At 40.8% G+C, this 16,485-nt stretch overlaps 1 protein-coding gene across 4 annotated transcripts in view; it reads right to left on the reverse strand.

Moving 5' to 3' along the window:
- MID1 (midline 1) overlaps positions 1-16,485 on the reverse strand; it is a gene marked incomplete at both ends in the record, with an annotated part of 123,072 nt that overhangs the window by 58,608 nt on the left and 47,979 nt on the right. For all 4 annotated transcript variants that reach the window (XM_080718356.1, XM_080718355.1, XM_080718354.1 and 1 more), the window contains one exon: positions 15,779-15,874. In XM_080718356.1, coding sequence (XP_080574482.1) covers positions 15,779-15,874 — 96 coding nt within the window. The remainder of the gene's footprint in view (positions 1-15,778; positions 15,875-16,485) is intronic.

Genomic DNA, 16,485 nt, shown 5'->3' on the forward strand with positions numbered 1-16,485 from the left:
TTTGGCCAATTTTTTGGTAAAACAAAATCTTCTAACAAGGTCAAACAATTGAGAGGGAGCCAAGGCTAAAGAAGCTCAGAGCTGAGGAGCTGGAGAAAGTCTTGCTGGGACTGAAACCCCAGGCTTTTATGATCCATTCGTTGCATATGCTGGGGCTTGTACTTGTATGTTTCAAGTTCCCCATCAGGAATATACCAATTCTTCCCTAGTAGATCAAATGTGATCCTGCCAAATGGCCTACAATGCACGGGTCATCCCCCACAACAGAAAACTGCTCAGCCCCAAATGCCATTGGAAACAAGGTTGAGAAGCTTTGGGGTGAGCTACGACGAGATCCAATGAGTTAATACATGGAAAACCACCGAAATGTGCTTGTGCTCAGTCATTACTACATCCCCATTAACTCTCACTGGTGTTTGCAAGCGCTGGTCATCTGGAATGTCCATAGAGAATTAAAAGTGTAGGCTCCAGCACCAGCTGGCCCGTGCTCATTGCCTGAGGACTTTCTAGCACGAATCAAAACTTTTATTTGTCTATGTCTTTCATTGAATTGATGGCTTTGGAAACTATAACATGAGGATTAACTCTGAAAGTTTTGAAGTTAATTTTAATTATTTTTAAATTTTAGTTTTTACATTTTTGGTACTGGGGATTAAATCCAGAGGCATTCTACCTCTGCTGAGCTACACCCCGGCCTTTTTTTGTTTTCAAACAGGGTGTTGCTAAGTTGCTGAAGGTCTCTTTACTAAGTTGTTGAGGCTGGCCTCACACTTGAAATCTTCCTGTCTCAGCTTCCCAAGTACTGAGATTACAGGCATGTGTCACCATGCCCAGCTTGAACCTACTTTTAAATCTCAAATGCATTCCACAAAGATTGCTTCCTGGTACAACTGGATAAGGATATAGAAACAGCAGGGAAGAGTGTCCCAAGGTATAGAGCAGATGCTGGGAAACTTTTCTTGCAAAGTGCTAGACAGTAAATATTTTTGTTTTGTATTGTTTTGCAACTACTCAACTCTACTGCTGAGGAGCAAAAGGAGCCACAGACTATGTGTAACCAGGTGGGCACAGCTGTGTGCTAATAAAACTTTATTTACCAAAACAGGTGACAAGTCAAATTTGGCCTGAGAGTCAGAAATTTTTTTTGGGGGGGGCAGCACTAGGGATGGAAGCCAGGAGCATTCTACCTCCAAGCTACTCCCCTAAACCTATTTTTTATTCTTTATTTTGAAACAGGGTCTCTCACAAAGTTTTGGAGGGCCTCACTAAATAGATGAGGCTGTCTGCGAACTGTGATCCTCCTGTCTCAGTTTCTCGAATGCTGGGATTACAAGCATGCGCCACCATGCCCGGCTTCTGAGAATTAGAATTTGGCAGGACCTATCCTAAAGAATGGTTCATGGGGTTCAGAGCCAAATGGCTGCAGGGGTGAAACATGTATTGCATTTATTCAGGAATGTTTCCTTGCTTGCACACTTTCAATGAAGATATCTCTAAACAGTCTAGCATATAATAGATGCTCGATAAGTATTAGTTGTCTTCTTTAAGACCTGGGTAGTTGCAACTACGGAATCGGTAAGATTCTAATTTGAAAATGACGGCACATGAGTTATGGTCATTTTCCCCATCACACCCTGCCCACTCCTGTCAAAGTTGTAACCAGTGTCTCACCTCCTGTGATATTTTTCCTAGGAGGGTACATTCAATTGATATCACCCTCCCATTCCTGGCACTAACACCACAGACTTTTCATGTTTAATGATAACTGCTCAAAGCAATTCCAAAATGAAGAAGCTGAATGGAAGGTGTCACTCATAATTCACTCAAAAACAATAATCTCCTCCCTTCCTTTCTCTTATTAATTACACACTTTAAAAAACAAATGCTCCACACCCTTCCGTTTGGGCTGGGAACACAGAAAGAAAAAAAAAATATCTATTAACTTGTCATGGGTACTTATCTCTATCCAGTTATTTTCATAATGTTTCTGAAAAGTGGTAAGGTTGTGTAAGTCATTTTCAACAAGTGTATTTGGCAAAAATCAGGTGCTTTTTTAAGAGTAAAAAGTAACTACAGAAGATGCTTTATTGGCCAAGTGTAAGGGGAGGTAGAGGTGATGCATTCCAGAGGTGAAGTTATTGCTAAGGGAAAAAGGAAACTTCTATCCATGACCTGCCGTGAATCAGTTTGGACCTTCTATGAAATTTCTCATTCAGTGGAATTCTTTTTAGTTGTCATGCCATGATTCCTGGATAGTGATGGACTGGAAAAATACAAAGTTTGACTCCTATTCAGGCATGACTTACTTCAGTATAACCACCATCTTGCTACCCTAAAAAGTTCTAGGGGATAAGAATCAGATCCCTACTCTTTGGAATTTTTTTTTACAATGAGTGAAATATTCTTGTTCACATCACTGGTAAAGCTTGAACTTGGATGTACAACTGGAAAGTTTTAGGCTGTTTTATGCCTTTGAGGTACCCACAAGTGATGTCTATGAACTATCTTTTCTGGTTGCTGTCCCTCCAGAACACCAGCACAGGTTCATAGATTAATTATTAAATATCCCTGCTGGGAAAATGGAGAGTATGTTTTCTGTGATATGTGGAAGCTCGAGAGAGAAAAGGAAACAAAAGGGACTCCGGATAGATAAGGAGAGAGACCAGCGGAAGAGCAAAATGGGACGGGGGAGCTAAGGAAGGAAATAGTTCAAATAATACTACTCCACATACAAAAGCATCACTACCAGTCTCAGTAACATGTACGGGGAGCAGGGGGTCAGTGTGGTGTGCAGAGGGAAATACACCAACTGCTGTCTGCATGTATGCTTGTACCAGTGTGAACCTCACTGTGACATATAATTACAATGCACCAATAAAAGTATGTTAAGATTTACTTGCTGTCCAGTGCTTAATGCCCCATGTTTATTCGAATACAATAAATGAAAGTAGGGTTTATAGAAACCGAACATATGAGCTACAGTCACAATCAGGACAGGGACTTGTACCATCATGCCATCTTGGAGGTGGCCCATGTGTCGTTATCCCTAAAGAAGTGTAAAAGGTAAGTATGGAAGTAGACTGTTGCCAAGAAACACCAGTAAGAGGTGGGAAGTGATGCAGGGAAAGGCATGAAGCCAACAAACTGTTTTCCTGAGACTACTTAGGGCAGCTGGAGATTAATCCCAAGGGACAACACCGGGAAAGAGCAGCGAGCACTTCAACCAATGGGGATGAAGGGGGGCACTTATCTGACATGTCCCAGGAGGGCTGGTTGGAGGTTGTTGCAGGCAATCAACTGCCCCCTGAAATTCATTGGTTCTTGGAGGGGCAGGAAAAGCCCGTAGGCCAAGGGACAGAGGACCAGTGGCATTATACTGACAACAAGAGACACGAAAGATGAGCAGAAAGAAGACTGGAATAGTCTAAAAAGTAGTTCTGTTCAATCATTTTCAACAAACATATTTAGCAAAATAATCGGGCCCCTTTTAAGGGTAAACAGTACAGAAGCTATTTTACTGGTTGAAAAAGTGATAATGGGCCGTCCTTCCTTCCTCTCTTCCTCCTTTCCTTCCTTCCTTTCTTTTTTAGAGTTTTATTGGTACAATGTAATTATACATTGTAGTGAGAGGCAGAGTGGTACATTCATATATACACACAACATCTCTAGGTGTGTCTCCCTCTGCTCCCCACTTCCCCACACACCTCCTTTCTCCCCATACATGCTAATAAAGTTGGTAGTGAGTCCTTTATATATGAAGATAACTTTATTCGGTCTCTTTCCTTACATCACCGTCATTGAGCTTGTTCTGTAGCTCCAATGCCTTAAGACTCACTGTGAGGCTAAAAGACTGAGTTTGACAGCGCTCTCTGTACTATCCTTGGCCATTCCTGACGTCAGGGCAACAGTTGACCTACCATTCGCAAGAGAACATAATGGGTCTAAATCTGGGCACTAGCAGGTTGAAACACACGAAATCTAGGGAGTCAGACTGAAACGTACATTTCCTTATCTAGAGACCTCTCGCTCCCATCATTTCAACTCATTGTGAAATTATTATTGACTTTCTAAAACAATGGTTTGAGAGCTTTAAGCCTGTGCAGCAAAATTGATTTTTTTTAAAGCCTAAGTTAAGAACCACTCAAAGAAATCCTCTCTTTCTCTCTCTGTCCATTATCGGAAAGGTCAACCATATTTCTAGATATAAATCTGACAGATGTTGCCTTCTCGCTTTCCTACCTGGGAAACAGAAGGCTCTGTTGAAGTGTGTCAGGGTCAGAATGCGGGTGGGGGCTGGGGAGGGCATCCTGCCAGGTACTGGAAACCCTGCTTGCTTTAATTTCATTGCCAAGAACAAAGCCGTCTTATTGTTTAATACAACCCTTAAAGGCGGGCCTTGCTGGCATAGTTCTAATTTTTTTGAAACCACAAACAAGAGAAATTCTTTAAGGGCATTTCATGAAAAGCAGAAGGAAAAAATATTATATTCTGCCAAAATTAAAGCGATCTTTGTTTCTGTAGCCAAAAGTGCATTTGTTTGTGTCCTCTTCCTGGGGACATCTGAAGGCACTGTCTACCTGGGCACCCGTACTGCCAGTCAGATCAGTCCATGGTTATTCCAGACATACAGAAGAGCTGGAAAGAAAGCATTTTCCCTTGGGATGATGGCAGCCCTTTGGCATCATTAGTTCCAGATTGCATGGTAAAAGAAGGAGTTTTAGCTTGGCGTGGTAGCCCATGCCTGTAATCTCAGTGTTCTAGAAGATAAGACAGGAGGATTGCAAGCTCAAGGCAATCCTGGGAAACTTATCAAGACCCTATTTCTATATTTTAAAAAATTTTTATTGGTGCATTGTACATCTTAATGGGGTACAAGATGGTGTATATATGCAAACATCACACAAGACCCTATTTCAAAATGAAAAGAAATATTAAAGGGCTGGGGTGTAGCTCAGAGGTAGGGTTTTAAAGGAAGAAGAGGAGGAACAGGACAAGGAGGAGGAGGAAGAGGAGAAGGAAAGTTTTGCTCTAAAAACCACCAAGCCAATACTCTCACCAATGAGGAGGATATTACCAGTACTCCAGTGACAATATACGGAGCAAACATTATGGACTTGGTATGTCTTTTAGTTGTTGATTTGAAATTGTGGGGTACATATGTGATAGTATGTAGCCATGTATATTTAGGGATAAAGAGAGTCTGGTGTTGAAAACATGACCTAATTAAGTCATGTTCAGACCTTGGTTGACTAAGTCATTTCACATGTATTAATTTTTTTTTCTTTTTTGTTGTTGTACTGGGAATATAACCCGGGAGCATTCTACCTCTGAGCTACACTGCCAGCCATATTTTTTGTTGTTCTTGTTATTTTGAAACATGGTCTCACTAAGTTGTAGAGGTCCTTGCTAAGTTGCTGAAGGACCAGTGTCCCATTTTCAGGTTGACCCAAAGATGAGATACAGTAGTCACTTGCCGCTTGCATCATGCCTAATTATATCCATTCTCCTCTTGTCTTTATCATAGGGACCAAAGTAGAGACTGATGGCACAGAAGTAGAAGTACAGGTTGAGGAAAGAAGTTTGGGAGTCTTTTCTCTACATCCTTAGGTTGGCCTTATTCAGAGCACTCTCATTAGCCACAAGGATTTGTGCATCAAAAGATGTGAATCTACGCTGGGTGTGGTTGGACACACCTGTCATCTCAGTCCCTGGGAAACTGAGACGGAAGGATCACAGATTTGAGGCCAGTCTCAGCAACTGAATCAGCCTACTATGTATTGGGATTACAGGTGTGAGCCACCTCAGCCCCCTTGAATTGTTTTCCAAAAGTGTTTTCCAAACCAGGCACTCCTGTAATCCCAGGACTTGGGAGGTTAAGACAGGAGGATCACACATTCAAGACCAGCACCTGGTAACTTAGTAAGACCCTGTTTCAAAATTAAAAAGGCTTGTGGGTATATATAGCTCAGAGGTAGAATGCCCCCAGATTCAATCCCTAGTACCATTGCGGTGTGGGGAGGTTTTCACCAACTTGATTCCAATGTTGGATTTTATTTTCTTTTACAAACCAGAAAAGGTAGAAAAATTATCCTAGAGAATCAGAAGGCAAAGAATGTGTTTATGAGAAGACTCACTGTGACGCCCCTTCAGGGCTCAGAAATGTCCCAAGGAGACAGTTGTCCCATTCTATACTCTCGTTTGCCAACCCCATCCTTTTAGCCCTTGGCCAGTGGTGGAGCCGTCAGCTAGGCAAAAGCCCCTGTGTTCATCCCACATCCTGCAACTGCCTCTAGGGTCTTGTGTCTACTGTCCCCAAAATATTGCCCTGTATATGCTTTTTATACTTCTTACATGGATCCTTTCTGCCCTTTAGGTTGAGAATTTATGGCATGCTGATAGATGCAAATGAGCTAGTGTTATGATGCAGGTAACCCTGGGGATTCCAAGAATGTTCTATTCACTCACAATAGCCAGTCTGTCTGCTACATGCAGGACATCTTAGGAACACTGTCCTGCTTCCCGAGGAGTCCAATCAACTAGGAGAGGGGATAGACAAGAACTTACAGACCCTAAGAATTTTTGCCCACAAACTGCATCTACATGAACCATTCACTATGTAGTTTTCTTTAAGCTTTTAAATTCAAATCGTGACTCTCATTATCTATTCCTAAATCCAATACATTTTGAAGCCAAGAATAATCACTCACAGGGGAATCCTTGAACTGATGTTTGATTAACTCAAATTGAATAGACTCAACTTCATTAAACAATCAGTACCATGTATCAATCACCTAATTAAGTTCCTGCACACATTTTAAAATTGAGGTCAAATTTACAGGCACGGAAAGGCATCAGTCTGAAGAGACAGTTCAGTGAATTTGGAAAACGAACATCTAAGAGTTTGATCAAGATAGAAAACATTGCTATAACCCCCAAAAGAAGCCTGGAGTCTTTTTTTTTTTTTTGTCAATCCTCACTTCCATCTACCGCCAAATGGCTGAAACATTTTAAGCTGCATTTCTAAATTTTCCATGTTCAATTTACTTTATGAGCACTTTATATTTCTACTAGGATAAAATTAAAGTCCTAATGAGTTAATCTTGAGTAGCACTTCTAAATCTAATAAATTAAAATTACAAAATGCCATAGAGTAGAACTCAAATTCTCTCGAACACTCCAATATTGTTTTTATTTCCACTTTAAAAATCACAAATCTAACATAAATTAGGTGATTTGAACTGGAATCTGAAAGCTAATCTGTCACATGTTTGTAAAGTGGAATATTCTCTTCAATCCTGCAAATGAGCATACAAACGTGTATGTCTGTCCTAAATTTTAACCAGAAATATTGGTTCTGCGGTATTCTTTAGTTCTTCATCTTTATATTTAAGTCTCAAACTTCTTGGGGGAGAAAGAAGAACCCTATTTTATTAATAAAAGTGAATTTATCATCTCAAAGAAGTTGGGATTACCAGGTCTGTGGTAAATGGTCAAAGATTTGAGAACAGGACCTGAAGTCTCCACGGCTGTACTTCTGTTTCTTACCAGTTGGCTAGATTCAGCTCATTTCTTTAGTGGCTGATTTTGGTTTTACCTGACTCCAAGCCGCATCATCTAGGGCCCTTCAACTGACATTTGTATCAAAAGGCTACTAGGAGAATGAAGTCAGGAGGTGACTGGAAGAGGTTGTTAAGTGCTTATACTTGTTTTAACTGTACATCTGCACTTTCTACCACTTTCAAGTTCCCTACTCTGTGATCTCTACTTTATTGCAGAACTCAAACAACTTCATACAGTACTCTTTTCCTTCTGACACTAGCAAGGATGAACCAGGCACCATCGTCCCAACCTGATAGAAATTGGCAGAAAGCTTCCCTCAGTGAACTTACCACAGCCCAATGCAAATCTCACCTAGTTGGGAATTAGGTCACTGTGATAGTTTTCATCACCTCATATATATGAACCTGATGTTATATCTAGTGAAAATAGTTTTTAAAGTATAGTAAAAGCTCTATCATAAATTCCTAAGCTGAGAAGTTACCTCACTTGGTTATAAAAACCTGTATGTGTTGCTCCTCACTGAGAAAGAGCCTTTTACATTTGGTGGTAGCCTCAGGCCTTTTAAATAACTGAATTTAAAATTTCATATTTCTTTTTCAAACAAAAATAACCAGCACTACAACTGAACTCTTGTTAATGGAGATTTTATATGCATGACTCAATTATTTTGCTGTGGAATTTCAAAGTTAGAACAAAGCTCTTTAGTTTATCCTACAACATTTGGCAATTAAAAATAGAAGTTGTAAATATGCTGCCCTAAACATGGATATTCATGCATAATAACATGGGTGCCTGTCAACAGATAAGCAGATAAAGAAAATGTGGCATAGATACACAATGGGCTTTTACTCAGCCATAAAGAACAAAATGATGTCATTTGCAGAAAAATCGATGTAACTAGAGAATCTTATGCTAAGTGAGATCAGCCAGTAGTAGAGAGTCAAGAGTCATATGTTTCTCTTATATGTGGAAACTAGAAAGAAAGGAGGAAACAAAGGGGCTTCATATACATAAAGAGAAAGACCAGAAGAACAGCAAAAAAGGGTTTGGGGAAGAAGATGGAGAGGGGAAAAAAACAAGACTTGGTGAAGAAATAAGGTTCAATTAATGCTATGTCCACATATGAAAATATCACTACGATCTCACTGTCATGTATGTGGAGGAGGAGCAAGCAGGGTGGGGTGCAGGAAAACACACCAAGTGCTATGTGCATGTATGTTTCTTTTACTTTGAACCTCGCTATGATGTATAATATAATGCGCTCGTAAAGGTAGACTAAAATTTTTTTAAAAGGATAAAAACAATGACAGAGCAGTACAGACTGCTGAGATATTGTCTTCTCTAAATAGTGGTGGCAATTGGTCACTCTTTCCCAGTTCTCTACTACGGTCTCACCGGGGCTTTAGAGTCATGGTCAACTCTAAATCCCAAAAGGAACATCCACCGTGTGTCAAGCCATTGTATTGGCTGTAAGAGAATCTGATCCACACCAGTGATTTTATTTGCCTAGCTAATAAGCTAGGTCTCATGGTTTTTCAAACAAAATCACAAGAGGGTGAAAATGAAGAGATATAGTTCATATTTCACCTGGAAGAGCTTAAGTTCTGCAACTGAGCCAAGTTTTGATCATTTCTTATAAGGTTGCCCTACACCTCATATCACTGTGATTCCAAATTCATCCTGAGAGAACGTTCTAATATATTCCTCTCCTGAAGCAAACAAAATGAGCAGCTAGAAACCCATTCCTCTCTAGAATTTGAGCCATCAAATTACATGAACACTTCTTGAGGAGGGGAGGTCTCCCCTCAGTTGCTCTTTCAATGCTCTGCTTCTCCATCCAAACTGTCTTGGCTTTCATACCCTCTGTTCTCTAGTTCTTAACACTTGGCACTTACATAATCAAAGAAGCCATTTCAGTCTAGCACAGTGGCGAATGCCTGTGATCCCAGTACTTTGGAGGCTAAGACAGGAGGATCGCGGGTTCAAGGCCAGCCTTGGCAACTTGGTGAGACTCTTAGCAACCTAGCAAGATCCAGTTTCAAAATAAAAAATAGAAAGGGCTAGCCGGGCATGGTGGCGCACGCTTGTAATCCCCGCGCTTGGGAGGCAGAGACAGGAGGATCGCGCAGGTTCGAAGCCAGCCGCGTGCGCTGGCTTAGGAGACCCTGTTTCCAAATAAAAAAAAATATAAAAATAGGTCTGGGAGTGTAGCCCATAGGTAGAAGGGCTTCCAGGAACCCCAGTACCACCAAAAAAAAAAAAAAATAGAAAGGGCTAGGGGTATAGCTTGGAGGTAGAATGCCCTGAATTCAATACTCAGTATCAAAAAAAATTGTTTAATTTGCTTACTCTCATTTATAAGCCGAGCTGGGAGACAATGAGGGAGGAAGAGGCCTTTAAATGCTTCCATTTTAAAGAAAAGTAGAGGTGAACCCCCAGGAAGGAGGGGTAGCCGCATAGGATGTGGCCTTTCCGTCTAAATCGTGGGAAGGGATTCATTGATTCATTTATAACAATTAGGAGTCGCCTCTGTGCTGTGAGTTTCTTCAGCTCCAGCTGGAATGGGAATTATTTTCCTGAGGAACGCTAGGACCCAAATACAAGGACGCCTTCAGGAAGAGGAAAAGGAATAAGTACAGTCTAGGAACCTAGGATGTGAATCAGGAAATTCTTTTCCACTGCACTGATAGAAAAGAATAGCATGCTGGTGCCTAATAAATTCCACTAGCATTCTGGAGTTTCCTAGTGCTGTGAAGCTTTCCCCTGGACGAGTGATTATTTGCACCAAGACATCCCTAATATTTTCCCCAAAACCCAAAATATAATTTCCTGAAAAGAGTTAGAAATTCCAATTCTTTGTGTAAAATGTACACAGGCCTATGTCTTCCTTGACCCCTCCCTGAAAAGTTCAAACTCAAATGTGTTCTCAAAGACTTCTCAGTTCCCATCTCCTGAAAGCTGTTTCCTGTCTATCCTTCCTTTTCATATACCTTCATTTCTCTAGGAAGAACTACTTCCTCTGGGCACCTCCACTCCTCAGTTCCCATCCCATGCCTTTGGTTGCTCTGCCTGAAGTGTACCATTTGGGTGTATCCCTTTTGTAAATAAAAATGCTTCCTTCCTTGGAAGCTAAGATTCACATGCTATCATTCCCATCCCCAGCTGGAAGTGATTTCTTGCTTCACTGAAACTCTGATGCATGTAATCCACACTTCTCTTAGGTCAGTTAGAGTTCTGTAGTTTTTTATTGTGTCACAGGTACACTTTAGTCATAGGGAAGATAGCAATGTCCTTCGACAGCTGGCAAAGTGTGGCAGACATTGCTCCATTCACACTGAGGGGATGGACCCACTAGCATGACCTTTTCTTTTGGGTACTGGGGATTGAACCTAGGGGCTTTCTACCTCCAACCCACAGCCCACCCCTATTTTGCGTTTTTTTCAAACAGGGTCTCACTACATTGCTGAGACTAGCCTTAAACTGTGATCTTCTTGTCTCAGCCTCCCAAGTACTGGGATTACAGACATGTACCACCATGATCGTGTAGCATGACCCTGCAAAAATTTAAAGTAACTGACTCTAAGCAAAAATGGACTCATTCTCCCAAAATAGGTGTTTAGCAAAGGCAATCCAAAAATCATCAACAGCCCCCAGAACAGAAAGACATCCTAAGCAAAATGATTCAAACTTGCAAATTAGGCCAAGACCACGAGCCTTTCCATGGCATACCAGAGTGCATTCCTTCAAGTCCGTCTTAGGCAGGGTCATCTGAGGAACACGGGGGCCTTTCTATTTGCTGTTGATTAGGACGCAGACTCTGCCATGTTCGGTGTTATCTTAGAGAGAAACCAGGACGTGCAACTTATTTCGCCCAATTGCTGCGGCCATCTTGCCCTGTGGGCCACTAACTGGTTTTGTGTCTAATTTGGCTGTGTGTTTCTGGCATTCTTTCTCCCCTAGGTTTGGGCTCCCCTCCATCCATGTTTATAATGTGTCAGCTTCTGATATCCCTTTTGAACTGCCTATTTCATCGCGCTGGTTCCTTCATTAGTAAGTTAAATAAATCTCTGACATGGACTCATTTGGCTATTATATGAGAACTCGTTCAGCCTTTAAAATTATTCTTCAAGAACATGAATAATCATTTATATGGAAGTAAGTGCTCTAATTTTTTGCTCACAAGTAATTTTAAGTTTTATGTAGAATAAATTTCTCAAATTCCAAGTGTACTCACCCACAAACATCTTTCCTTTCCAAAGGATTTAGACAAAGCAACAGAGGAAGGAACAGTCATTCTTTCCTCCTGTCTACAATGACTTAGCGTGGCATGCTTGTGTCTATTTGTGTGTTGCAATTGATTCAGTAATAGCTCCATTTTAAAAGCCTGTATCTCAACTAAAATAACATCTGATCTCTTAAAATAAAAGAATCTGCTTGTCAATTTCCTAAATTTCTCTCTCACCTGAAATTACTGAACACGATAGAATGTAACTTTACATCGTGTTGAGATGAATAGCATTTTGTCAAATCAAGTCATCCTAATATCGCATTAGAAACAAGCATTGCTCTGACATCACTGCACACTATAATGCAAAGCAGACACTAATGCTTTAAGAAGTGACTAGCTGGAATGGAAGGAAATAATCACCCATTCCAGAAAGCACTCATACGACTGACCAGAAAGCACAGGGAAAAGTTTTTTAACCAAAGAGAAATAATTCTTTCTTCCTATCCCAAATAGCAAATGCCATCACATCATAAAAGTCAAATATGGTACATGAACCATACTATTTTGTCCATCCATTTATTCCTAGACTACGTAGTCACTGTACCTACAATAATGAAAACAGTATGCTTGTTCGTTATTATTTCCAATGTTGTTCAGTCAGCAAGGCTCGACAACACACTCCCTGGAGAGGTCATTGCCACAAGCGAATACAGTCTGAGCAGAAGGAGAGAAAGGGCTGGGTCCTGCAGCTTGCGATTGCTGTTGCTGCTGGGTTCATACTCCCAATCTTACTTAATTGATACAACCAAAAAGACTGGATACACACACACATACACACACACACACACACACACACACACACACACACACACGTTGCCAGGTATTATACCCAGGGGGCATTTTACCTCCAAGTTATACCTTCAGCTATTTTTTTTTTTAATTTGGAATATGCTTTTGCTGAATTGCTAAGGTTGGTCTTAAATCGATGATAACTTCGGTTTCAGCCTCCCAGATACCAGGATTACAGTAGGGTACCATCGTGCCCAGCTTAGGTTCACATAGTTCTTAAAAAAGATCTAAAGCATGAACCAGTGAGGTCTTGGGACAGTTGTAATCTGCACTCTTACCTCTGTTTGGCGCTTATTCTTCCTTTCTCTGTCTTTCCCTTCTCTGCCTATCATAGCTCACTCATTGACACTCAAATAATAATAATGAACAGCAGGAGAGCTGGCCCAGGTAGAGGAGAAGACCTTTCTTACCATCCTCTGGATAATATCATAGAAAAACCAAGCAAATAGGGAGTTCAAAAAAGTTGCCAACCCACATGTTTCTCAGTGATCAGTTTTAAATTTACAATCACAAAGGCAGCACTTGTAAGTAAAAGCAGAAACTTCACCAACACAGAGTACTGGAAGTCTCCCCTCAAAGCATAGTAGAGATGCAGGAGAGATGCTCTTAAGATGAAAGCATCCCAAAGCAAAGCAGCGTATGCTCCTTTCTATTGTGGTAAGGAACTGCTAAACACCACTGTGTTCCAGAAAGAAGCTGACATCCCAATCCCTGGAGTAGTTTTTTAAATAGTAGTTGTGAAATCTACTCAAGTCCTGACTCCTCCATAAAGTTTCAGGCAAATTGGACTCAACCTCTTTCTTTCTTCTTTAATTTCCTTTCCATATACTATATTTGCCAAATCTAGGATACTGGTGAATGTGTTGTACATGTTTGGTGCTTCCTTAGGAAATAAAACAAATGCTCACCATTTAAACTATGTTCTCATTAATTTTAAACTGTAGCCAATTTCAGGGATTTTAGTCTGCAAAAACACATACATCTTAAAATTTGCAAAAGTAATATCCTACTAGTTCAGTGCCTGGTTGGCAGCCATACTGTTCCTTAATTGTGTTATTAGTGTTCAAATTGGACATGTAGAGAGTTATTATATTTATCTGTCGAAAACAAATTCTCTGAGCATTTTTATTTTATTTTATTTTATTTTTCTGGTACTCGGGATTGAACTCAGGCACATTCTACCTCCAAACTACATGCCCAACTCTTTTTTTTTTTTTTTTTTTTTTTTTTTTGGTGCTGAGTTGAGTATTGAACTCGGGGCATTCCACCTCAGAGCTACACTCCCAGCCTTATTTTTTATTTTGAAACCGTGTCTCGCTAAGTTGTGGAGGGCCTCACTAAGTAGCTGAGGCTGGCCGTGAACCTCAATCCTCCTGTCTCAGCCTCCCAAGTAATGGGATTACAAGCCTATGCCACTATGCCCTGATTTTTTATTTTTTGTTTTGAAACAGGGTCTTTGCTAAGTTGCTGAGGGTCTATCTCCCTAAGCTGCTGAGGCTGGCTTTGAACCTGCGATCCTCCTGTCTCAGACTTCCAATTATGGGGCCAGGGTGCACCACCATGCCCAGACTGAGCTGATTTCTTTTAAATGTATCTTTAACTGTTAACATAAAACATTAATATTGTACATATTTACAGAATCCTGATCTTCTACTCTATGAAAACTGTGCAAGCGTCTGAAGTTTAAAGATGAATTAGATTTGATCCCTAGTTTCAAAGACTCTACATGCTCAGTGGAAAAATGAAACCAATATGTGAAATAGGGATAAAACCCACATGATTATTGATAAAATGTTATATGATCCCGAGAAAGGAGAGATGAGTCTGGCCCAGGAAACCAGAGAGATAGTCACAACTGAAATACTCCTAGACTTATTAGGGGACAAACAGGATGATTCAGACAAACCGGTGGAAGTAGCCCCATCTGGAAGAGAGATCTGCTGGGTTTAGAGTAGAATGCTTGAAAGCAGGGTAATCAGGCAACTGTTTCAACTCAGTGAATGGTATGGAGTACTAGGAAAGGTAGGCTGAGAGAAGATGAAAAAGGACTTATTTTTTCTTTATTTATACTGGGGATTGAACCCAGGGGCATTCTGCCTCTGCACTTATACCTCCCAGCCCTATTTTATTTTTCCTTGTGAAACAAGGTTTCAGTAAGTTGTTGAGTGCCTCACAAAGTCGCTGAGGCTAGCCTCAAATCTGCAACCCTCCTGTCTCAACCTCACAAGTACTGGGATTACAGGCCTATGCCGCCACACTCAGCTTGGAAAAGGACTTTGAGGATTACCCTAAGAAATTGACATCCATTTTTCTCTACCCAGTGTAGAACCATTATACGTTCTGTTTTTGCTGCTGTTCTGCTTGATTCCATGGCCATGCGGCTAACAACTAAGAAGCATTTAAGATGCACCTCACCCGAAGAGTTAAATTGCATCTCTCAAATGACATTATCCCTAGGAGAGGGGCCTTATTTGGAATAGTGTCTTTGCGGATGTAATAAAGTCAAAGTGAGGTCGTAGGAAGTAAAGTGGGCCCTGAGAAATTAATGAGGTCCTCATAAGGATTAGGAAATTTGGACAGAAACAGAGACGCACAGGGAGAGCACCATGTGACAACAGTGTAAACTGGAGTCCTGCAGGTGCAAGCCCAGGAACTCCAACAGATGGTGGGACGAGAAAAGAAGGATCTTTCCCTCTGGCCTTCCAACAGAGCCGACCTGCACCTGGACTGTGGGCTTCTGGCATCCAGAGCTGGGAGAGAATAAATTGTGTTGTTCTATACTGCCCGGATTTGTTGTTATTTGTTACAGCAGCTTTGTAAACTAACAGAACACTCCATAAATAGTGTAGCTTTGGGCTGTTCCCAGTAAGGGTGATTACTATCTAGACTATTAGGAACGCTATGCAATGTTGGATCCCGGAGATAAAAGGAAAGGAGGCAGCCTGGATGGGATTGCTGGAGTCTCTGAGGGTCCAGATTTTATTTTATTTTTCAGTTTTATCATCTGATAGATTTGTCATCTACAAAATTTTAATTTTGAGAATGATTTCTGTTTAAAAATTTAAAAGGGCAAGGATGGAGAGACCCCAATCTAGCAATTTTCAGAAGAAATATACCACACAGAGATAATGAGATACTCACTTCAACATGCTGACAGGTTTGGATGAGTTTAGCCAAAAGGGTCTCCAGTTCTGTGTTCCTCTTAATAAGGTTGGTGAGGTTACTCTCTAAGTTTTGCTGTTCAAAAAAGAAAGAGAAATGTTATTCTGTGTGCTTTTATATTTTAGTATGTACAAAAATGCTTATACTAAGGACAGACTGATACTTTATTTCCAGAAACCTCAATGAAATCTTTCTTTTCTTTCTTCTCTCTCCCTCCCTCCTCATCCTCCTCCTCCCCCTTCTCCTCCTTCTGGTCCTTATCTTCCTCCTAGTTGTCCTCGTCCTCCTCCTCCTCGTCCTTGTCCTCCTCTTCCTCCTCCTCCTCTTCCTCCCTCCTCCTCCTCCTCTTCTTTTTTTTCTTTTTCTTCTTCTTCTTCTTCTTCTTCTTCTTCTTCTTCTTCTTCTTCTTCTTCTTCTTCTTCTTCTTCTTCTTCTTCTTCTTCTTCCTACCTCTCTCTCTCTCTCTCTCTCTCTCTCTCTCTCTCTCTCTCTCGGCATGGTGGTGCATGCTTATAATTCCAGTGTTTGGGAATTACAGCATGCGCCACCATGCCTGGATAACTGATGCAATTTCAAATATTTATAGATTTAACTTGTATTTTCAAAAGTTGCATTTCAGTTACCTCTAGAACTATTCAAAGTTTATCTTTTTGCTCTTGCTTTCTGTACTGCCTCACTTATCTAGG

Source organism: Muscardinus avellanarius, assembly GCF_963383645.1.
Source record: "Muscardinus avellanarius genome assembly, chromosome: X".
Taxonomy (NCBI): domain Eukaryota; kingdom Metazoa; phylum Chordata; class Mammalia; order Rodentia; family Gliridae; genus Muscardinus; species Muscardinus avellanarius.